At 47.2% G+C, this 24,430-nt stretch overlaps 2 protein-coding genes across 2 annotated transcripts; both read left to right on the forward strand.

Moving 5' to 3' along the window:
• The first annotated feature begins 521 nt into the window (after nt 1-521).
• On the forward strand, nt 522-21,539 carry POLR1B (RNA polymerase I subunit B). The gene is made up of 15 exons (XM_086630561.1): nt 522-653; nt 728-895; nt 2,753-2,899; nt 3,885-4,017; nt 4,816-4,952; nt 6,650-6,873; nt 9,486-9,657; nt 11,323-11,494; nt 12,310-12,591; nt 14,718-14,851; nt 15,280-15,450; nt 16,066-16,222; nt 17,530-17,726; nt 18,118-18,371; nt 20,569-21,539. The coding sequence occupies exons 1-15, from the start codon at nt 522-524 to the stop codon at nt 21,449-21,451; spliced, it is 3,363 nt and encodes a 1,120-aa protein (XP_086486687.1). The 3' UTR covers nt 21,452-21,539.
• A 1,343-nt stretch (nt 21,540-22,882) lies between these two features.
• On the forward strand, nt 22,883-24,118 carry PTCRA (pre T cell antigen receptor alpha). Its single transcript, XM_086626378.1, has 3 exons — nt 22,883-22,934; nt 23,094-23,570; nt 24,009-24,118. Exons 1-3 carry the CDS (start codon nt 22,883-22,885, stop codon nt 24,116-24,118), a joined length of 639 nt encoding a protein of 212 aa, XP_086482504.1.
• The last annotated feature ends 312 nt before the right edge of the window (nt 24,119-24,430 follow it).

The following is a 24,430-nucleotide window of genomic DNA, read 5'->3' on the forward strand; positions in this document are numbered from 1 at the left end:
AACGCAGTATTCCAGGTGGGAGAGCAGAGGGGCAGAATCACCTTCCTCGACCTGCTGGCCACGCTTCTTTGGATACAGCCCAGGATCCAGTTGGCTTTCTGGGCTGCTAGCGCACATTGCCGCCTCATGTTGAGCTTCTCATCCACCAGCACCCCCAAGTCCTTTTCCTCCGGGCTGCTCTCAACCCGTTCTCCACCCAAGCCAGTACCTGCGCGTGGGATTGCCTTGACCCACGTGCAGGTACGAACGGCTAGAGACACGGTGCTCTCGGGGACACGGCTGGGGCGCAGGGCGAGTTGCCGGGATGGGGACGCACCTGCGGGTGAGGCCGGGCCGGGCGGTCGCGGCTGCCGGTGCCCGCCACGCTCGGCAGGCGCGCCCCGCGCGGGCGGCGGTGGGTGCCGCAGCGCCCCCAAGCGGCCCGGCACGGCCAGCCCTGCGCGCGGCCCGGCGCCGCGTGCCCGTGCCCCCGCCCCCGCAGTTTCCCGTGAGGCGGCGCGAGGCGGCGGCGCGGGGCCGGCATGGCGGGGCGTGCTGGGGACCCGCACCGGCTGCGGCCGCCGGCGCGCAGCGAGGCCTGGCGCGACTTGCCCGGCGCCCACATCGAGTCCTTCAACTACGCCGTCAGCGAGGGCGTCTACCGCGCCGTGCAGGTTGGGGAGGTGAAGGGGGGGAGGGGGGGGGCGCGGGGCCGCCCCGTGCCGTGCTTCATCCGGTGCCGTTGCAGGACCTCTCCCCGCTGGAGTTCGGGCTGAAGGACAGCCGGGTGTCGCTGGCGGTGGCGGGGGTGTCCATCGCCCCCCCCGCCGTGCCGGCGGGGACGGTCTGCCAGGAGAGGAGGGTGTTCCCCGCCGAGTGCCGCGGCCTCCGCAGCACCTACCGCAGCAGGATCACCGTAAGTGTCCGGCTGCCGCCGCTGGCAGGGGCCCACCCGCCCGTCCGGCGCGCGCGTCCGTGTCCCGCGGGGCAGCCGCACGCTGCCGCGGGGAGCAGCGCCGGCGGGCCCTGCACGCGTTCGGTGTCGCTTCAGCTGAAGAGCCCTTCCTGGTTTCACCGGCCCGGGGGTGTTCCTGAGCGCTCCGTCCCGCGTTGAGTGCCGGGTGGTGGGAACTAGGTGCTCCCTGCGCAAATTTCCCTCAGCCGCGCTCCCCGCGGGCCCTGCCTGCGCTGCTGGTCTTTTCCACGGGACACGGCTGCGTTCCTCACTCCGCTGTCAAACTCGCCTTGCCAGCAGCCAGCCAGTTCAGAAGACCTTGGAAGGCAGCCCGTGTCCCGGAGAGCATGAAAATCCAAATCTCGTTTCTGCAGGAACCCGAGTTTCAAAAGCAGCATTGCTCCCATATAGAAGTCCAGAGTTACAGAGCCGTCATGCGTTCCTCATTTTTCTGATTTGCTCTGAAATTTGTCTAGAGAAGAAAAAGCATCCTCAGCAAATATCTTCCTTTGCGCTGTGAAAGCATTGCACAGCCGTTGCTGTTTTCTGTTAAAATTATATAATTGTGTCTGAGTTGTGTGTTCGCATGAGGCACCTGGTGCAAGGGAATGCTTGCTTGCAATTTCAGCTTTTTTTTTTTTCTTCGTCTGAGGCATTACAACTGACTGATAAAAGTGACTGTAAGTGCCATCTCTATCTAAACATGAAAGTGGAGCAGTCGCAGATTGTTTGCAGCCATTTTCCCAGAGGCTCTTAGATTTTCCTGAGCTAGAGATGCTTTTATTTTTCGTACCTGAATTATTTCCCATCTTTTTTCCAATGTTTGTTTAACTATTTTTTGAACCCATGTAAACCTTTGGAACAGCTGGAACAAAATATTTTGCTGTGTCTTCTGTGAGAAGGTATCACCTCGTGCTTGGACAGGTTGGTTGGTCTCACCCACTCTCTGCCCTTGCACAGCAGGACTCAGTGTGTAATCGTTCCCTGTTTCCACTGTGCTGCCTTTAACCACATACCCCTCCCCTAGGCCTCCTTATACCCTTAGTCATCACTTAAGCTGGAGACCAGAACTGTACAGAGGTCTCAGTGTAAGGCTGCACTGTGGATTTAGAGGGACGCAGTATCCTTTCCCTTTCCTAGTAATTCCTGAGACTCAATTTGCTCTTTTTAACTGTTGCCAGGTGTTGAACCAATGTTTTTGCACTGCAGTGCTGGCGTTTCTTGCCTTTCATTCTGCATAGGAAGTTAGGATTGTTTGCTCCCACAGTGCATTTTATCACGTTGTTTCTTACAGTCAGAGGGTCCTTCTGCAGACTCACTGCCAGATCTTGTTGCATATAAATTACTTCTTTTCATGGACACTTTTCCTTCTCGCTTTTCGGATCACTCATGAACATGTGAAGTGAACAAGTCTTAGGAAAGTCTTGTAGTGTGGATGTCCTCTCATTGAGCAGTTTCTGCTTTCTTCTACTTTTTAACAGTTTGTTAACTTCTGAGGTTTTCTTTCATGTCCTGTGGCTGCCTATTTTGTTTAGGCTGCTCTGTTGAAGGGTCTAAAAGGCAAAGTAGACCGTATCAACTTTGCTCACTCTACTAGCAGCTCTTTACCTAGTTCTAGACTTGTCCGATTTCCTTCTGTAAGCCCATGTTGACTGTTTTCCATGAAGTAAGCTTTATGCATGTATCTACTGGTTCTGTTATTTATTTTCATTATTACTGTTTTACAGTGATAGAGTTTTACTAAATGTACAGTTAATATAGCAGGAAAGATTAAAAGGGCAACTTAATTTGCTCACTGTTTGCATTGTGTCGTTTTAGGCTGACATCAGCTGGTCAGTGAATGATGTGCCACAAGAGACTATTAAACAGCCTCTGGGGTATATTCCAATCATGGTGAAGTCCAAGTTGTGCAACCTCTATAATCTTTCTGCACAAGAGCTTGTACAGCACCATGAGGAGGAAGAGGTAACGGGGATTTTTGTGGGTCAGGAAAATCTGCATGTTACCTAAGCAGTATGTCAGGCCAGTTTCTCTTTACAGAACCTGAGTTCTTATATTTTATTTCAAGTTTGACTTATTTTCTCTGAATGTACCCTATTTATGGTGGTTCCATGCAGCATCTTGAAAAAGATGCAATCACAGCTGTCTTTGAATACAGGGATCTGTTTGGTGCTGATACCTACAGTTCCTGTACACAACTTTGGAACTGCTAACTGGCAGCTGAGGCTGCATAGCTGTGAGTGGGCCTCTGTGGAGACAAAGATTTGGAGAACAGGCATTGAAAGAGACATTTTTCCTTCTCAGTTGTCTTTGCAGCTTTTTCCGTGTTTCTCCAGTAGCATGTCAGCTGTGGGGAATTGAATACAGAATTATTTAGTGCTGTGTTTTGCACTTGCAGAAAGAGTGAGCAAACTATGAAAGAAAAACTATAATGGCGTATTATTGCTGCCCTCCTAGTATGCCATTCAGACCTTCATTCCTAATATTGCTCTCTACTAAAGTACTTTTTGTCTAATGGCACACCGTTTAGGGAGCTGTGAGTTTATCAGTGTTAAGCTTGTATGTGACCAGAAAGAAGTTTCCTACACGGAGGATCTGTCTGGTTTATAAACTCAAAATGAGAACTTCAGAGTATTTATAAAAAAAAAAAAATAGTCAATATCTGCTCTTCAAAGCTCTTCAGTTGACCATACAGGTTTTTTGGGTTTTCTCTTTCTTCCTTTAAATTGTGGAACATGCTTTCCTTTCCTTGCAGTGTATGCTACATTTAGACTTAATAGTCACTGGCAAGGAGTGCAGCCTTTCCAAATGCAGTACTGAAACATGCATCTTGCTATGTGTTTCATAGTTAAAACATTAAATGTTTGTTAACATATAATACAGGCATTTACTTGAAATGCTGGATTATGAATTTCTGAGCACATTAAAATTCTTTTTCTTCTTCTGCCAGGAAATGGGAGGCTACTTTATAATTAATGGCTTAGAAAAAGTTGTTAGGATGCTGATTATGCCCAGGCGAAATTTTCCTCTTGCAATGACAAGACACAAATGGAAAAACAGAGGCCCTGGTTTCACAGAGTATGGTAAGCTGAACAGTTTCCTGCAGTGTCCTGCTAGTAACTACTTGAGGACAAACAGGAATGACCATCTGTAGCTGACTTTTGTTAGTTTGTTTTGGTGTAGCTCTGGTAAAATGTTTATATTTTTTACTACGTATAAAAATAAAGGGTCAACACCGTCAAAATGACACAAGAATGAAGCAGGTGCTGGCCTTATGGGAGCTGTCTGAGCTGCCCATGCTGAGTGAGGAGACTACGTTAATCTCAGGTGTTACCAGCTGCTGATTTGACTGGACCGTGGTACTTGAGCACACACTGTAATTCCACATTAATTTTGAGGCAGTGCCACTTTAAAAAGTCCTATTTGTTTTATTTTTCTTTGTCCTGCAGTGGATAGCATGGGACAAGACCAGGAAACGCTGCTTCAGCGATACCACCCGAACAGAGATGTGAAAATTTGACCCAGAGTGCAATTAGAAAGAGTACCCGTGTGTTGCTTTATCGTACAACCTAAGATTACAGACAGAATAGCTGAGGTTTGGGGCTTTCCTTGTCTTAAAAAAACTGTAGACATCTTCCAAGCCTCTCAGCAAGTACACTGGCTGTCCTGAGAGATTTGCCCACTGAGAACTGAATTGAGCTGGTGTATTTGTTTGAAATGTGAGACTGATGCTGAAACTAGTGATCTGCCTCATGTTCTCAGCCATGGAATCCTGAAGTTCCTCTCATGAATTGTCTCTCAACTGCTCGGACGTGTCAGAGCGAACAGCCAGTTGGTGTTGTGCAGCTCTCATTGGTCTTTGCTTGTGTTAATTTTTGCAGGAGTAGTGATGCACTGCGTTAAGGATGAGCACACTGCAATAAATATGAACCTTCACTACCTGGAAAATGGTTGTGTCATGGTGAATTTCATTTTTCAGAAAGAGTTGTTCTTCCTTCCCTTGGGATTTGCTCTGAAGGTAAACCACTAATGCTTATTCTTTCTATGTTGAATAAATACAGAAGTTTTGCTAAGCATTTTTATTTAAGTAATGAGAAGAAGCTAATTAAGTATTTTGTCATCCTTCCTATAGTAGCTGAAGAACTATAATCCAAACCCAGCCCATGCCTGTAATGGTAGCGCGTGTTTGCAGCAGAGGAAGTGTGTGCAGAGTCAAGAGAGCAGGGGGAGAGTTACACAAGGGCTTCAGGGCTTTTTGCTAATCAGTGGTCTGGATGAATAGCTCTTGGAGGGTGTAAGAGTTTGCCACCTAACGTGGAAGATCTCAGGAGTCTTTTTAAAACAGAGTGACAGCTGAGTGCAATGAAGATCTGGAAGGATCTGTTTGAGCACGTTTGATGGATGTGAACTGTTCTTTGGATAGCAGGCAAAAGTTTTACTTGAGCCAGGACTTTTTAAATTCTCCTCTAAAAGTGTATTTTTTCTAGTAGCAGAGCCACAGTACTTCAGCTGTGTATTTTACCTACAGCAGCTAAGTGTTAGAGCAAGTCATAGATCTGTGACACTCAATGATGGAAGCATCGTGTCAGTCAGCCTCAGTGAATTGGTATCTTCTTTCAGCCTGCTGTGTTCACATTGCTATTGCACATGCATTTCACTTTTTCTTCAACACTTTTCTTCAACTTTTGTTTCAATGAAAGTAGTTACCAAAAGTAGCTGATTACCTGTTGTTTCAATATGCAAAGGAATTGTCCTGACTTTCTGGTAGCTTATGAGGTCCCAGGATAAGCAGGCCCTTTTGTAGGTAGTCACCTTCTATGGGTTTGCATCCCCCTCTGCATCAATCTGTTCTGTATAGGTTTCCTGTGGCCCATCCAGGTCCCACTATGGCAGACTGCTGCTACTGCAGACCCACTGCGCTTCTGTTCTGGTTGTAATTCTGGTTTCTTTTTGCTGTGTAATCATCCCAGTGCTCTCCTCTGTTGGGTAAGAGGCAGCACGAGCTCTGGCTGCTTGCAAATTGTGTATATCGTGATTACCAAGCAGCAGAACTGACCTTACATTGCCCCCTTTCATAAAGAAATCTGCCTTAGTGTCTTTTACCTGCAGCCTTCAATTTTTCCTGAACTTTTTGAAGCCTGCTTAAGTGTGACACAGTTTGCTTAAAGACGAGGCCTGTTTGTCGCTATATACAGAAGTCACTGGTTGACAGCTTGTTGGCTTAACCATGATGTAAAGAAACCATTCTAAAACCAAGAGCTAAGGACACATGAGCTTTAGTGCTGAAACTGAAGTGAATTTCTTCTAACAGCCTTATCAAAAGGCTAAATTGCTGTTTGGTTTGCACAAGAATAAGCAGCAGCTTGAAACAATTGTGAGTTAAATTCATGTTTCTAAGTGAGCTCATTCTGTAAAGATATTGGTAAATCTTACCTAAACAAGAGAAGCCTGTTAATTTAGGGAGTGCAAGTTTGTTTTTTTCCAAGAGTGTCATTAGATTGGGAGTGCTTGTGATCATCATCCGGCTATGAATATCGTCCACATCACTCTCTAAGCACCTCAGTCCCACAGTATTTTTCAGTTTGCACGATGGAAGGGTATTTCCAGAGGACTGAAACCCTAAATCAGTGGGGTGCCCTAGTTCTTTTGTTGTGTTTTACAAGTGGATGTTGCTATGACCTTATTTTTCTGATCTGATACACATCTGTCTTTCAGGCATTAGTTAATTTCCCAGACTACCAAATTTTTGAAGAGTTGGTCAAAGAAAAGGAAGGCGACACCTTTTATGTGAACTGCGTTGCTGAGATGATGAGAGCAGTAGTGGATGCAGGCTGTTTTACACAGCAAAACGTTCTTGAATACCTGGGAAAGAGCTTCAGAGTAAAACTTAACCTTCCTGAGTGGTACAGCAATGAACAGGCTGCAGATTTCATTTTGAAGTATGTGCGTATGCATGTAGGAGTGTGTGATTCAGTGTCATTGCATTGAGATTATAGGCAGATCTACGAGTACTCTGTTATATTGCATCTCACTTTGTTATGGTTTTCACATGCATTTACAAAACGATAGTGGCCGGGTTTTGGTGGGACTCCAAGATATTATAATTATCTGTATTTGTGGTGTTCAGGAATATGTATTTTAATGGATTGACAGAAGCATCCTCAAAATGTTTTCAGGAGTGGGTATCAGTTGTTATTTAGGTGTGATTATCTGATGTATTTGATGAAAAAGATAAAGGAAGAGAAAGTTAAAAGTCTGTTACTGCTTGAGGCTCTATTTGTTGAACCGAAATACTGCAATTTGTGGCACTTTATCAATTTCACACAGTCGTTGGCAACTATGATGAGAATTATATTTATCTTTTAAGATGGTAAAAGATAGATGCTTTAAAATTTCATAGATTTCTAGGTTGGAAAAGACCTTAGAGATCATCCAGTCCAACCGTCCCTAATCCCCCATTAAACCATATCCCTAAGTAGTTCATCCACCCTTTTCTTAAACATATTCAGGGATGGGGACTCAACCACCTCCCTGGGCAGCCTATTCCAGTGGCTGACAACCCTTTCAGAGAAGAAATACTTTCTAACATCCAACCTGTACCTCCCCTGACTAAGCTTATACCCATTTCCTCTTGTTCTGTCAGCCATCACTAATGTAAAGAGCCCTTCCCCTACCTCCCCACCATCCCTTCTCAAGTATTTGTAGGCCGTAATCAGGTCTCCCCTCAGCCTCCTCTTCTCCAGGTTAAGCAGCCCCAACTCCCTCAGCCACTCCCCATAAGTTTCATTTTCCAGCCCCTTGACCAGTTTAGTCGCCCTTCTTTGGACTCGCTCCAGGAGCTCAATATCTCTCCTAAAGCGAGGGGCCCAAAACTGGACACAATATTCCAGGTGCGGCCTCACCAGTGCCGAGTACAGGGGCAGGATCACTTCCCTGTTCCTGCTGGTCACACTATTCTTGATACATGCCAGTATCCCATTGGCCTTTTTGGCCACCTGGGCACACTGCTGGCTCATATCAAGCCGGTAGTCAACCAACACCCCCAGATCCTTCTCCGCCAGGCAGCTCTCCAGCCAATCTTCCCCGAGCCTATAGCGATGCTTGGGGTTTTCATACCCCAAGTGAAGGACCCTGCACTTGGCCTTATCTTGCTTCTTCCGTGAAATAAGTTAGAAAGGAACAGAAGAGCTGGCTTTGAAACTGTCAGTGTGACAGGCATTCAATTAAATTGTTTTTCTGGTAAAGTAGGTGTTTGCTCTTTGAGAGGTTTTTTAGCACATGAAAAGGATCACTTGGCATACCCAAGTCCTTGAGTACTTGTAAACAGGGGGTGGTCAGGTGGCTGGAGACGTAGAACTTTGTCCGGAGAGATGTGAGTGGATAATTTCAAGGAAATTGGAATTACCCTGATTTTCTTTTTTCTAAATATTCTGGTGGGTGGTTGGTTTGTTGTTGTTTGTTTGTTTGTTTGTTTTTTCCTCTGATTTGTTCTGTACACCTTATGTGCTTCAGCTGAGGAGATTAGAAGAGAAGGAATAGTGAAAATATTAATTGGGATGTACCGTGTATGTAAGAGGGCCAGAACTGTAACTTACCTGGACGGAACCTGCCTTTGGAGTTTTGTCTTGCTTTGCAGTGAAGTTGTGAAGGCTTCAGTAGAGGGCAATGTAGAGCAGAAGTGAAAAGCTGAAAAAATCCTTGCCTGCTGATGGAAAACTGTTGCATTTGTGTCTTGGAGAGCAAGTGATCTCAAGTGTCTTGGAAAGCATTCGATCAGCTTTAGTGGGGATTAGGTGTGGCTCTCCTTTTTACTTGTGCTATGGTGGTGTTCAGCCCACAGTTTTCCACACATGGGTTGCTAGCAGTGGAGATCTGGACTTTCTGTGGCGGGACACTGACGCCCGTTAACAGAAACGTTTTGTGGTTTGCTGCTAGATTCCAGCTCAGGTTTGAGGTGAGGTGCATGTATGTGGATATGTCTGGTTGGTGTCACAGCTACTGTAAAATAACATGTTGATGAGTCCTGACTCAAATATTTGTTTACATAAACTGCATGCTTGTAAGGACATCTAATATGGGAGTGTGTAAAATCATCACGAAGCGAAACAAAAGTAAAGAGCATCCATCTTTGCACTTCTGGTCCCATACTTTACGTTGTGAATAGAGTATTGTAACTCAAATAGCCTTCTTTACCTTCTCCACCTATGGAAATGCTTCCGTGTAATTGTCCTCATGAATCCACAAGTATCTTCAGAAACTGTAAGAAAAACAATTTGAATCTTTAACAAAGTTCACTTTCATCTAATCAGCCAGGTATACCCTTAACAAAACTAGCCCCTAAAAAAGACAAGTTGATAATTTTTCCCCTCAGTCTGTTTTTTTTTTTAATTATTTCTTGAAATTTTCATATAATACTAAGGGCAACTAGAAAAGCTTGTGTCTTGTTAAGTTTTTTTAGCCAAAAAATTTGGTTTGCGATTATTTGGGAGAAACTTGAAGAACAGATAGCATGAACAGATGGTGTTAGTTGTCTTCCTTTCTCTTCGTCCAGCAAGTGTATCTGCATACACCTGAACAACAGAACCGAAAAGTTCTACCTGCTCTGTATGATGACTCGGAAGCTGTATGCTTTTGCCAAAGGGGAGTGCATGGAGGATAATCCAGACAGCCTGATGAATCAAGAAGTGCTTACCCCTGGACAGCTTTTCCTTATGTTCTTAAAGGTAAGGTCTTGAGGCATTTAAGCCTCTGAATGTAATGGTCATCCAGTCCAGAGCTCACAGTGACCGCGGGGACTGGAGGAGTGTGGGAGCCAAATAGAAGAACGGGGAGCCTGGATATGCTGTGAAGGATGGGAGAGTGCTGCATGAAGTGTAGTCAGGCAGTGTAGCTGAGGAAGGCTTGGCTGTTTCAGAATAGGGTACTAAATATGCTGAAGAAAAAACTGTACAAAACCTGGAATAAAGAGCTTCGTAACCTTCCAGAGGAAATGAAAGCAGTCCGTTCAGGGTAGGAGCCTGAAGAAGGAGGAACATTTGAAGAGAGTTTTGAAACAGCATACCTCTGTTGTGTCATAGAATGGTTAGGGTTGGAAGGGACCTCAAGATATCGATTGATATGAGAGTGGTAAAGATCTACTTTGTGGTGTTGCTGCTGTTTCACATGGCAAATGTGCAAGAAAATAACTGCCCCAGCCCGCGCCCCGCCCCCATCTTCCAAAAGTGATGATTCATGATGTTGTCATCGCTGCCCCATCTTTAAATTTCTTTGTGGATCAGGAAGTTGATAACGAGCTTCTGACTTACACAGCTAATTTATTACTGGTGATGTAAAAATGTGGTTTCCTAATCTATTCTAATTCAATATGAATTCAGTTTCTTTCTAGGAATTCCTCATTTTAGGATGCCAGGAGGAAAGTATTCCTATTCAGAAGCTTGACTATCTCATGAAAATCATTATGGAATACTAGTTCCCATCTCCAAGTAAAGATACTTCCCTGAGTCATTTGATATCTTTTTAACCTTTTTTTTCCATTTTAGCCAAAATTTTCTTTAACACTGTTTTGTTGAAGGACTACTAAACCCTCTCTACTACTTGAGTGAGTTTAGAAATATAATACAATAAGATAAAATGGGAGTTCTATGAAGCATTTTAGTGCTATATGGAACTGCCACCAGGAACCAGAAGAGGCTGCTTTCCTGCCCAGCCTTGTCAGATGAGCAGGGAGTGAGTTAACAGCCCCTTTTTTTAATGCAAAGATCCTAAATAGACAAAGCATACAGTAGACACAGTGTGGCTATATACAGAGGATTTTTACTAAGAATTCAAAGTGGTGTTGGGTATTTTATGTCCTTTTCCCTGTTTTTATGTAGTATCTAAGATCATGGGAGTGATAAAATTGTAGTTATAAAATTAAAATCCAGTCCCCTATCTCAGATTGTCTCAGCAACATTTAAATACTGTGTGTCCACGGCCTTCAAGTTTTGGTATCTAAATGTACTTCAGTGTGGTTTTACTTTGTCACTGTATTTAGCGGGCTTATCAGTGGAGTTACTCTTGTGGTCAGATTATAGATGTGATTTCTGCTTTGGGTTTTGTTTGTTCTTTATGAAATTCTGTTACTGTACTTTGTTTGCCAGACTCATCACCAGTCTGAGTGGAAGTGATTACTAAGCTGTTGGATGGGTGTTTTCCTCACAAGTCTGTGTTGGCGTTTTGATAAGGTGCAATCAGTGTCGGAAATATGGCCGGAAAACTGTCAGTTCACTAAAAGTTGTCCATCCTGCTGATTTCAGAGGTTTTCTGTAGCACATGCAACTGATGTGAAGTTCTAATTTGAGCCTTTCTTTTCCTGTTTTAAATTGAAATCTCTCACTTTTAAACCATAGGAGAGGCTTGAAAGCTGGTTGCAATCTGTTAAGTTCGTTTTGGAGAAAAGAACAGAAAAGGCAGATATCAGCATAAATGCAGACAGTTTGGTGAAGGCATTCAGCCTGGCAACAGACCTTACCAAGCCCTTTGAATATCTTCTTGCAACTGGTAACCTGCGATCTAAAACCGGTAAATCTTCATGCTTAAGAAGCCTTTTTTTTTTTTGTCCCCCTGCTAAACAGAAAAAGACGCAACAAAAAACTGAGCTCTTAACTGAAAACAACTGCTTGTATGCAGAGATTGTACACTGTAACTGAATGAAAGTAGTTTGAGGAAGGGTTCGTTGAGAGAAAAGGCAAGATTTTTCCTCAAGCATACCTTCTGCATGGTATAAAACAGGTTGTTTATTAAAGCAAAGCCTATGCACGAATAAATAGTTGAAACTAAATTTAGCATTGTCCAAAACAGCAGCCATATTTTGATTTATTTTCCCACAGATTATTTCTTCTTAGAAGGTGCTATGTAAAACAGAGAAGGGGCATTTGTTTATCAAGACTGCCTCACTGGTCATGTGAGCTTAGATGGAGAGAACCTGCTTCGCTAACATACGTTTCAAATTTACATGGTCCTTCCCTGAAGCGTCTGCTGTGATGATGCTGTGTTGAAATGCCCATTAAAAAATGAAATGGTATTAGAAGGCCACAGAATTTCAGTAAAAAGTACCAGCTGCAAATCCCTAAGTTGCTTCACTGGGAGTGACTTTCACATGTTCCTAGAAGGAGTTAGATTTTAAGCAGTAACTTGGAATTTAAAGTCTCTGGGCCTCTTGCAGGTTGCTGAGTTGCCTGTGCCCGGGCAACATCACATGTGCCTTCTGTTGCTGGGGTCCTGTGTGAGCATCTTTAGCGATTGTCAGTGAAAAATAAGAAACTGCCGTGTAACGTCATGCTGTATTTGTTAAAGCTGGATGGCATCTTGACATAAATCTCAAATTTGTTCCCAAGGCCTGGGCATGTTACAGGACAGCGGTCTGTGTGTGGTGGGAGACAAGCTGAACTTCATTCGCTACCTTTCCCACTTCCGCTGCATACACAGAGGGGCAGCGTTTTCCCAGATGAGAACTACAACTGTCCGCAAGCTGCTGCCTGAGTCCTGGGGGTTCCTGTGCCCTGTGGACACCCCAGATGGAGAACCATGCGGTCTGATGAATCACATGACAGCTGTGTGTGAAATAGTGACAGAGATGGTGCCCGTGAGAGACATTCCACCTTTGTTATGTTCCCTAGGTATGTTTCACTGGCTTGATGATTTAATGAAGCAGTCTTCCTTTTTACCTTTCCACCCTGCAAACCCATGTCTGGGGAATAGTTCTCCAGATAACCATCACTGCTCACTGTTAACTCAACAAGGTGAAATCAAGTTAAACCTGTACTTACTGTGCTTCTGCTTAGTGGTAAGTAACACGTTGCTTACGCAGGCGTGTCAACCTTTTGGAGGGTGTAAAGTTCAATGTAAATGTCTCTTCACAGAATCATAGAATGGTTTGGGTTGGAAAAGATCTTAAAGATCATCTAGTTCCAAATCCCTTGCCATGGGCAGGGACACCTTCCACTAGATCAGGTTGCTCAAAGCTTCATCCAGCCTGGCCTTGAACACTTCCGGGGATTAGGCATCCATGACTCCTTTTGGGCAACCTGTTTAGTGCCTCACCACCCTCAGAGGGAAGAATTTCTTCCTTATATCTAATCTAAATCTCCCCTCTTTCAGTTTAAATCCATTGCCCCTTGTCCTATCACTACATGCCCTGGTAAAAAGTCCCTCTCCTGCTTTCCTGTAGGCCCCCTTTAAGTACTGGAAGGCTGCAAAAAGATCACCCCGGAGCCTTCTCTTCTCCAGGCTGAATAGCCCAAACTCTCTCAGCCTGTCTTCATAGGAGAGGTGTTCCATCCCTCACATCATCTTCGTGGCCTCCTCTGGACTCACTCCAGCAGCTCCATGTCCTTCTTGTGTTGGGGACTACCAGAGCTAAACGCAGTATTCCAGGTGGGGTCTCATGAGAGCAGAGTAGAGGGGCAGAATCACCTCCCTCAACCTGCTGGCCACACTTCTTTTGATGCAGCCCAGGATACAGTTGGCTTTCTGGACTGCAGGTACACGTTGCCGGCTCATGTTGAGCTTCTCATCACCCAGCACTCCCAGGTCCTTGTCTTCAGGGCTGCTCTCAATCCGTTCTCCACCCAAGCCAGTACCTGTTCTTGGGATTGCCCCGACCCATGTGCGTGACCTTGCATTTGGCCTTGTTGAACTTCATGAGGTTCTCACAGGCCCATCTCTCCAGCCTGTCAGGGTCCCTCTGGGTGGCATCCCTTCCCTCCAGCGTGTCCACAACACCACACAACTTGGTGTCATCTGCAAACTTGCTGAGGGTGCACTCGATCCCATTGCCCATGTCTCCAACAAAAATGTTAAATAGCACTGACCCCTGAGGAACACCACTTGTCACTGGCCTCCACTTGGACATTGAACCATTGACCACAACTCTTTGAGTGTGACCATCCAGGCAATTCCTTATCCACTGAGTGGTCCACCCATCAAATCCACGTCTCTCCAGTTTAGAGACAAGGATATTGTGTGGGACGGTATCAAATTCTTTGGATAAGTCCAGGTAGATGATGTCAGTTGCTCTTTGCTTATCCACCAACACTATAATCCCATCGTAGAAGGCCACTAGATTTGTCAGGCACGATTTGCCCTTAGTGGAGCCATGTTGGCTGTCATCAATCCCCTCCTTATTTTCCATGTGCCTTAGCATAGTCGCCAGGAGGATCTGCTCTGTGATCTTGCCAGGCACAGAGGTGAGACTGACTGGCCTGTAGTTCCTTGGGTCTTCTTTTTTTTTTTTTCTTTTTTTTTTAAATGGGGGCTATGTTTCCTCTTCTCCAGTCAGTGGGAACTTCACCACATTGCCATGACTTCTCAAATATGATGGATAGTGGCTTAGCAACTTCATATGCCAGTTCCCCCAGGACCCGCAGATTCATCTCATCAGGTCCCGTGGGCCTCTGAACTCTGTGCTGTAGAGCGAAGATGTTTGCTTAACCACAAGGAATTGCACAGCACAAGCTCTAGGAAATTGGAGCAAGCAGTGAATTTCTGATGCTGCTGGTGACTTGAATTAAATTGCAGCTCACTTGTGATGACCACAGTAATGGGAATCCTTATTTCAGTCAGAAAAATGGGGAGGGGAATGGCATTCTTAGTTGTGCATGTGTTATATTTTCCATTAAGCTTTGCCCTGTAGGTCTGAATTTTTTGATGTCTCAGAAAGCTTTTTGGTGTGGGTTGAGGCTTCCTGCAGAAGTAACTTCTGTGTTTTGTTTGCTTTTTTGACTGTTCCTTCTACCACTCACAGGTGTCACCCCCGTTGATGCGACCCCAAGCAAGCCTTATGCAGAGTGTTACAGAGTTGTGTTGGACGGCTCTGTCGTGGGCTGGGTAGAGTGGGAGCTGGCTCCTGAGATTGCAGAAACTCTCCGCCGTTTCAAGGTCGTCTTGCTTAAAACGTTTCTTAAGTAAACATCCTCATTATGCAGTGGTCAAAAATAGGCATGTTTAGAACTTTTTTTTGTAAACTTCCATTTATTTGGTTTTTTTAATCAGATCCAATGAAGTTAGCTGTGGCTGTAAGTATTGGAGTGGGCTTTTCTTTCTTTCTTTCTTGTTTATATCCGTATGTTTGGTCTCTTGGTTTGTGAAGTCATCATTTCTTTTCTTCTTGAAGAAGGTAACACAGATATATTCTGTCCTTTTCTTGATGGAGACCTTTCTAGAAGTATTTCTAAAATCTTTTCTCCACCATTTTATACTAGTAGCTACATCTGTGGTTGACATTTTCATTGTGTAGCCTGTTGGATGCAGCTTAACTAAACCAGTGCTGGTTTGTGTTTCTAAATCCATATTTCTTTGCACAACAGCTTACACAAGAGAAGAGATTTCCTGCACGGGCAGAAGTGGTCCTTATTCCAATGACAGGAAAACCCAGTCTGTATCCTGGGTTGTTCATTTTTACTACCCCTTGCCGGATGGTGCGCCCTGTCAGAAACCTGTTCTACGGAAGGAATGAATGGATTGGTACTCTGGAACAGGTGAGGTTGCATATTTCCTTTATAAAGTGCTGCCTATTACAGAGGTACTCAGCATCAAAACCAATGTTTTGGAAAATACTTGTGAGGAGCTGAGGATGGGACATAGAGAGCTTGTGTTGAAGAGTTAGAATAGGTGGCAAAAATTTTTTTACCTCCTGCTAATCGGTTTCCAGTAAATGTCTTAGGTGGACTGTAGGGATCTTTTAGAGATACTGAAATCTGCTCTCAGTATTAACTTAGTGAAGCTTTTGAGGCGTCTTGTGTATACTGTCTCATCTTTGTGTTACATCACGTCCTCCAAATTGCCCATGGGCAGCCAAGCAGTGGATTGTCAGGGAACTTCCCCATTTGGAACAATGCAAATGAGAGACAGGAAGGAGGACGTGTTACTGCAGTTTTGTAGTTCCAGGCTTGCTTTCCTTGCAGTTGGGCTGTGATTGTGATGGGTAGTTAACAGCTGTCTGAGATTTTTCTTGTGTGCTGATACACTGGGGTGCAGACAATGACCACAGCTGAAACTGAAATGGCTAAAAAGGCATCAGAGGCAGCTTTGTTTTAATTCCTTGACTTTAAAAGAAGGAAGTGAATGAGTGTTGTCCAACTTGATGCTTGCAGATCTTCATGAACGTGGCCTCGCTGGAGTCAGAGGTGGTGCCCGGAACGACCACTCACCAGGAGCTCTTCCCTCACAGCATTCTGAGCGTGGTGGCCAACCTCATCCCCTTCTCTGACCACAACCAAAGTCCACGAAACATGTACCAGTGTCAGATGGGTAAGTGCTATAGTACCTAATACTGCAAGTTCCTGGGCAAGGGAGAGGGGCAAAAAAATATCTCACGTGTCTATTCCAGTGTGTAATCCTGCATTCCCAAATAATAGCTTTTCCCAGCCATTGTTTCACCACTGAGATTGATTAACAGCCATTTTTTTCATGGCAAAGTAAATGAAGACAAGTTTATCATTCTGGCAACTTTCCGGTGGGCAGTTCCAGGTTGTTGCACTCACGTTGCCTTCCTTAAGCCTTTAGTAAGTTTTATTTGGTGGCTTTTTTTTCTTAATTTGGTGCTGATCATAGAGACAAGCAAAAGGCACTGCACCAGCTGTTTGGTGGTGTTAGTGTCTGACAGCTGTGCTGCTGACAGTCCGCTCATCCCCAGAGCTGCCAGACATTAACCTACTTCTGACTGATGGCTACAGTAGATGCTCTGCAGTAGGTGGTGTGAGGTTTCCTTGCCACCTGTTGTCAGTGAGCGACTGCTGTCTCCACGCTGCAGCTGCTGAGAGGACACTTGCTAGGCATCCGTTGCAAGAGTAATACAGCACTGTGGCAAACAGTGGGGTTTTTTTCTGACAACTACTTGCCAAAGATTTAAATTTGTTTATTTGGTTGTCTGAAAGAAGTTGGGATAGGTTATTTATTGGGGTTTCAGTCAGCTGAGGTGCAAGTGATATGCAAGAATCCTATTTAGAAAAAAAAAAGGCAGGCTAAGAGAAAGTGTGTGGGTAGGGACTTCAAGCGAGCAGGTCTCATTACCTCATAGCATCACTAGCATATTACGTTTCTGACAATATTATCAGAAAGATGTCCTTAAAACACTAGCACTTTTTCATACTGCTTTGAAAGTATCAATATGACTATGTTCAAATCTTGTTTTCGTTGCCAAAATATTTATACTGCAGAAGCCAACACGTTTTGATTTGGAAATATTTAAGGTGTACCTCACTATAAGAAGCTCTGGGAGGAAGATTAAAAAAAAAAAGCAAACAAACAACAAAAAAAAAAACCCACAATGAAACAAAACCAAAAAACACCACACCAACCTTATTGGAGATTTTGAAATTGCAGAAAAGACACAAATTTAAAATAGTCCTTATGAAATGCTGTGAAAAGAGTTGAGTGTTGTGGTTCATAGAAACTTTTATAGCTGGACTTAGGGCAATTATTAAATTCCAAGGGTTTTAAGATTGGCAATACCTCTAAATTTTAAGTATTTCCAGCTTTCTTAACAAGATACATGGAGGATGAAACAGATTAACTTTGAATTGATCCTGAATAAATCCAACTTTCTCTCTTTCTAGGAAAGCAAACCATGGGGTTTCCAGTTTATAACTACAAGGACCGCTCAGATAACAAGCTGTACCGCCTTCACACTCCCCAGAGCCCTCTGGTGCGGCCCAGCATGTATGACTATTATGGTATGGACAGCTATCCGATCGGCACCAATTCAATTGTGGCTGTCATCTCCTACAGCGGCTATGACATGGAAGATGCAATGGTAAGCCACCAAAAGCAGAAATCCTGCTGTCCTGTAAAAGAGTTTGATGTGGGGGACTGGAAAGGGTGGTACCTAGCTGAGAAGAGCCCATTTTCTGCTAGTCCACAGGGTCTGTTAGGGCCTATATAGGAGCACAGCAGTTGTGTTGTTACCACAGGTAATGCTGGAGATACTGAGAGTAGAGTGGGGCTCCCTTGTGCAAGGCAGTGGCCTTCCAGCATTGAAAACTACTGGAGTTACAGGAGGTTTGGGCATTTTGGAATGGTGGCTTGCTGGGAGACTGTGTTTAGGAGGACAATGTTAAAAAGGTAAGCATCAGATTGGAACAGAGATGCTTTCTTTGTTGAAGTTATTGGCAAGTCTTTAACAGGCCTTTGTTTCTTCTTTTTAGATTGTGAACAAATCTTCCTGGCAGAGAGGGTTTGCCTATGGAAGTGTTATCAAGATGGAGAGCATTGACCTTTCCCTTAAAGCGAGCAGGGCAGGTGATAATTTAGTATTTGGTGTCAAGCCTGGTGATCCAAATGTTATGGAGAAGTTGGATGCCGACGGACTGCCTTTTGTTGGCTCTATCCTGCAGCCTGGAGATCCCTTCTACAGCTTTATGAACCTCAACACAGGGGAGACCTTCACTGTCTATTATCCGTAAGTACAGCTTGTCCCTCCTGGCTCCACGCACCCGGTGGTGAGCAGTCTGACAGCAGTTTGCCCTGATGAGCTGCGGTATCTTTTCCTCCAAGTGTTCCCATTTCTCCTCATGTGGTAGTGTCCATCCATGTTTTGACCGAGAGAGCATGAAGTTCATGTTGTAGGTGACTCCTGTGCATGTGTCGCTGCTTTTCTCTAAGTCAGTGTATGCTACAGAGCCTGGCTTACCCTAGGAGAAGAATCTGAGGCTGGTAAAAAGAAAGAGCTTGCAGAAATGTTTTCCTGTCTCTTGAGGACTCTTCCTCTGCCCATCCCACAGAGTCATTTTCTGTAGCTTTTTGTTAATTGACTCGCATAAGGTGTTCTGTCTAAAAATCCCAAAGAAATGCCAAACAGAAAACCAAAACAAAGTGCCTGGTCCCAAAGACTTGCCAGAAGACCTTGTAAGCAAAGTCGCTACAGGATTAGGGGTTCAAAGAGCATTTTTATTAACATTGCAGCTTCCAGACTGCTAGAATATTAAAAGGCATCAACTACACCCCTCCCTGCCCCTGGAATATTTTGGTGCTAAGTTTTGTAAGATTTTTTTTTTTTTTTAACTTCAGTTGAGAGAGAGAAGGCTGCTGAGGCTTTTTTTAAAATCCTCTTAATTCTTTCAGGAAAGAGGAGCAAAAACATTGACAAAAACTGATATATTTAAATGCATCCTGCACTCCCAGCTGTCCGTACAACTTCAGGCCTTACTTGTGTCTCTCCACAGCATTGATAGAGTGAGAATAATGCTGTGTTGTTACTCACATTGTGAAGGTGAATTAGTTTGAGAGGCACTTGGATGACACAGTAACTGGCATTACTAGGAAGGCCATCGTTTATTACTTTATAACAGGTGGTGCCTTAGGTGCACTGAGGAGACTACTGTGGGCTCAGAGAATTGGTCATCCTGGTCAGAGAGCAGGGCTAACAGATTTGGCGTGTGGTAGTGGGGATCTGTAAGCTCTGCCTTGTCCTTGCATTTGTGGAGCCCTCTCTGACTTTTCCATCCAGCACTCCTGCTCCCCAGCTCTCATGCCAGCCCAGCCTTAGTTCAGATTCTTTATCCAGAGACCCATTTTACCTCTGTACTGTGCAACTTTTGTTCATTCTCGATCTAAATCAGATAATTTTTAGATTTCTACAGAGAGGTGAGGTTCCCAGCTCTTAGTGTTGGCTCCTGCCCCCAATTTGCACCAGAGACCCCAGGCCCTTAAGAGGGAGTTCACCCTACAGTGAGCTAAGTGCAGCATATGCTCCTAGATGTTACGTGTGGCTTGGAAGAGAGGGAGGACAGAGACTTTGACTTCAAAAGTTTGAACAAGCTTAGAAGAGGCTTGTGAAGCACAGATTGTGGTGGGTTTTTTTTTGGTGATGGACTGTAACCTGGTTGCATTCGCACATGGCAAAATAATAGCTTTGAAACAGAAGCTAAATTTGGGTACAGGGCTTCCACCAACAAGTGTTCATTAGGACTTCAAAGGAGAAGAGTAACTTTGTCTTAACATGGGATACAATGTAATTATTCCAAAAGGAGTGGAGAATGTGAAGCCTGCAGCAGACACCTAGCAGGTGGAACATCAATCAGGCTGAGGGTTCTTCTGGGGAAGTGGCACACCCCTGAACAAGGCACTTGTTGGCAAAGCCCTCTCAGGTCATACTGTGCCTTCCCTTTCTGCTCTGAACTTTCCTCTCTGCTTTGCACTGAACCTGGTTCTTTATTTTGATATCCCACCAAGATGTTGTTGGGTTTTTTTGGGTGGGGGTAGGGAGAGGGACTGCTGCCTTATCACAAAACAAACGGCACTGGGATGCACTTTGTCAGATAAAGTGCAATACAAATGAACCAGGTTTAAATGATCTTTATTTTAAATCATGGGTGGCACATTACCTGATCACCTGAAAGTTGTAGCTTCTAGTATCAGAAAAAGCAAATGCATCACACAGTTGTGTCATTGTTGTACTGCTTCCTTACCCTAAGTCTTTTGCAGTCTGATTTCCCTCACTGCTAGTCCTTTTGAAGAACGGTGGTGTTCCCCTTCTGTCCCAAGGCATTTTATGAGAATTACGAAGTGGTTTGTTTTTTTCCTTCATTTCTTTTTCTTAGCTGAAAATCATTAGCACACCTGACACCTTTGCTGTGATTGTTTTCCCGCCTACACAGGAACAAGGAAGTCGGCATTGTAGACAATGTCAGGTTATGCAGTAATGACCGTGGCACTGGGAAATTCAAGAAGGTTTGCATCACTGTGAGGGTTCCCCGAAATCCAACTGTCGGAGACAAATTTGCCAGCCGTCACGGACAGAAAGGTATCCTGAGTCAGCTCTGGCCAGTTGAGGATATGCCGTTCACGGAGAACGGGATGGTTCCAGACATCCTCTTCAACCCTCATGGCTTTCCCTCCCGCATGACCATCGGGATGTTAATCGAGAGCATGGCAGGAAAGTCGGCGGCACTGCACGGCGTCTCCTATGACGCCACACCCTTCACCTTCACAGAGAAGAACGCCGCTTTGAAATACTTCGGTGAGACTTTAGTGAGCGCAGGTTATAACTTCTTTGGGACAGAAAAGATGTACAGTGGCATCAGTGGCCTGGAGCTGGAGGTGGAGATCTTTGTGGGAGTGGTGTACTATCAGCGCCTGCGCCACATGGTCTCGGACAAGTTCCAGGTGAGGACGACAGGGCCCCGAGATGCTGTCACCAACCAGCCTGTCAAGGGGAGGAACGTGGAAGGTGGGATTCGCTTCGGTGAGATGGAGCGTGACGCTTTGCTGGCTCACGGCACGTCGTTCTTGCTGCAAGACCGCCTGTTCAACTGCTCCGACGGCTCTGTAGCCTATGTCTGCATGAGCTGCGGCAGCATGACATCTCCTGTGCTGGAGAAACCACCACACTCCTCCTCTGTGACGAGCAACAGGAGGTACTCCTGCTCTGTCTGCAGCAAGGTGGACACGATCGAGGTTGTCCCTGTGCCCCATGTTTTCCGTTACTTCGTGGCAGAGCTGGCAGCCATGAACATAAAAACAAAGCTCAACGTCAAGTAGCTGTGTCCTCAGGCACGGCGATGCTGCTGCTGGGAGGAAGGAAGCACGTGTCAGTCCTGTCTTTGCCCCCTTGGAGTTTCAAGCGTTAAATCAGTTCTCAGGTTCTTCAGATGTTTGCAAGGTTAATTCGATGTTTGCATTGAGATAGGGTGGTCACCAAGCTGTATGGTGAGGAAACGCGGCTCTGTTGAAGTTCGTTTGCACTTCCCGATGGATCACTAGCTACTGAAACGTGGCATATGGAAATTAAGCAATATCACTGCTCCCGCCGGGCTGCTGGGTTAAGAGTGGTGGAGTTCTTCGTTCCCAGAGCGCTGGCTGCAGCTGCAAAGATGAAGAGGTCATAAACCAGCATGAAGTGAATGCTGGAAATGACGAAAAAAAGATGTTTTGGTTTTTTTAAGAAAAATCCTTGCAGTCCCTACACCTTGATGATGGGTATGTGTTAAAGTGATCGGACGAGTTTTGCTTTATTTCAATTCGTATGACTTGAAACTCATGAAGAAGATGACGGCACAAAGGTTCTACCGTATGAAGCTGCAGCCTTGACTGCAAGAGACTGAGGTGGTGGCCAGGTGGTGGCCTTTCCTGGGCGCGTTTGGTGTCGCTGAGCCCACGCCCCGTCTTGGTGCGGTGCTGCAGCAGCAGCTTGGTTTTTTTGGGTGTTGGTCTTTAGTTGAAGCAGCGGCAAGCGGAGGGTGTCCCAGCCTGACTCCTGCCCGCGCTCAGCTGTCGTGCAGCACTGCAGAGCACAGATGCCGCAGGATGGGACTTGCCGCGTCTCCATCAGCCTGCACCATCCCGGTGCCGCGCTCGCCCGCCGCGCTGGCAGCGCTCCCACCCGTGCCCGCTCCCTCCGCCCTGCCGGCAGCCGCGGGGGAAGTGGGGCGGGCGCCGGTACGCCGGGCGGCCATACCTGTCTCGTCAAGAGTTCTTTTGTACGTTTCTACATCGCTTGTCTTGAGAGCCATGCTGGGGGCTGGCTGTGGCCGCGGGGCGCGGCGGGGCCGGGGCGGCGCTCCCAGGGCTTGGCGGGCGGGGGCCGGCGGGAGGCAGTGGGGCTGTCCCCGGTGGGCGCTGCGCGGGGCCGTCGCACGCCCGGCGGCTCCCGCCCGCTCCGCACCAGCCGCAGCACCTCGGCGAAGGAGGCAGGGGCCGGGGCCGGGGCCGGGACCCGCTCCCGTTCCATGGCACGGCCGGGAGCAGCGGAGGCGGCGGAACGGGCTGGGCCGTACCACCCCGGGGCGGTAGGAGGGACGGTACCAATGCTGCTGGGGGGGGAGGCTGGCAGTGCTATTGCTGGGAGCTGGGAGACAGCAGTGGCACCGCTGGAGGGCGGGCTGGGGCCGGGCCCGGGCCCGTCCCCGGGGCCGCCCCGCCGCGACACAGCTGGGGGCTGAGCCCTCGGCAGTCGCGCACGCCGTGGCTGCCATGGAGGTGCTCCGGGTGCTGCTGGCTGCTGCGTTGCTCCCGCTCCTGCCCCGTGAGTACCCCGGGAGGGACACGGCCGGGGATAGCCCCGGGGAGCGGGGGGGCCGAGTATCGCCCATCCTAGGTGCGACGGCTGAGTGCCACGGAGCTGTTGGCCGTGGTGGGTGGGATGTGTGGGGGACGCGGTACCCCTAACCCCTGTCCCTCGCAGCTGGCAGGGCCACTGGACCACTGCTCACCCTGGCCCCACCACTCAGCATGGTGGTGGCTGGGCAGCGCCGGCGGCTGGTTGTCTGCGTGGTGAGTGACCTGGCCCCCAGCACCGGCCACACTGTCTGGATCTCTGGTGGGAATGGCAGTGCCCTGCAGTCCTTTGCCTACGGAACCTCCCAGGAAGACGGTGGCACTATCTGCACCGTCTCCCTCCTCCCTGACGACCCCCTGGCTGAGGGAGATCTTGCCTGCCACGTGGGGCCCAACAGGACCTCTCCAGCCCAGAGCTCCAGCCCCGTCCACATCACGGGTATGGCCCTGCTGCCACCCCCTCTTCCTGTTGCTCCTGAAGCCCAGCCTGGTGCCCTGGTGGCCCCTGAGGATGGGACCAGCAGGGAGCAGGTGCAAGGCTCCGTGCGCCAACGGTGCTGCCCCAGCCAGCAGGCACAGGAAGGGGTTTGCGGCCAGCCCTACCGTACACCTGGTTCCAGGCCACCGCTGCCTTCCTAGCTGTTCTCTCATCCCACAGGCGATGAGGCGGTGACAGAGCTGTGTCCTGACAGCACGGCTGGTGAGTCTCCAGGCTCTCCTGCAGCAGAAGCATCAGTTGCCAGGGAGGAAACCCTGCTGGGCTCCTGGCAGGGACCTGTATGGTGGTCAGGGTGGGTCTCTGGGAAAAGAAGCTCCGTCTCGGTGGGGAGGCTAGAGAAGATGGGTCAGATCCAGGCTGCTCTCAGGGACAGCATGAGGGTTACACAAAGTGTGCCAGGGACACGAGGGTGACAAAAGCCTATGGTGGACCCCCGGGGAACCTGTTGGGCCTGAAGCCTTGGGGGACACTGCCCCACCACAACCCTAGAGGGGATGTGAGCAGCAGGGTGCTTGTGGCGTCACCCTGTCTGCTCCATTGCAGTTCTCCCGGACCGTGCCTTGGCAGCCCTGCTCGTGGCCACCCGGGTGGTGCTGCTGAAGATTGCACTCTCTGATGCCCTCCTCACCTCCATCCTCCTCGCACAGAGCTGAGGGCCCGAGCAGAGACCCACCCCTGAGGGGTAAGTCCTCCTGCTTTGACCTGAGGGCTTGAAAGGTGCCTGAGATATTCTGGAGGGTGGAGAAAAGACCCCCAAATGCTGGAGGGAGGGAAAACCACTGCTGTTTGGGGGGTGCAGGGAGGGAACCCCATGTGAGTGGGGAAGAGAGAAGGGCTGCCACGTTTTCGTGGGTGGCAGGGACCTGGAATTACCTGGTGGGTAAGAAAGGACCCTGAATTATCCAGGGTAGGGAGGGGGCCTGGAATTACCTGGCGGGTAGGAAAGGGCCCCAAATTATCCAGGG

This window comes from Tauraco erythrolophus, chromosome 2, assembly GCF_009769465.1.
Source record: "Tauraco erythrolophus isolate bTauEry1 chromosome 2, bTauEry1.pri, whole genome shotgun sequence".
Lineage (NCBI taxonomy): Eukaryota > Metazoa > Chordata > Aves > Musophagiformes > Musophagidae > Tauraco > Tauraco erythrolophus.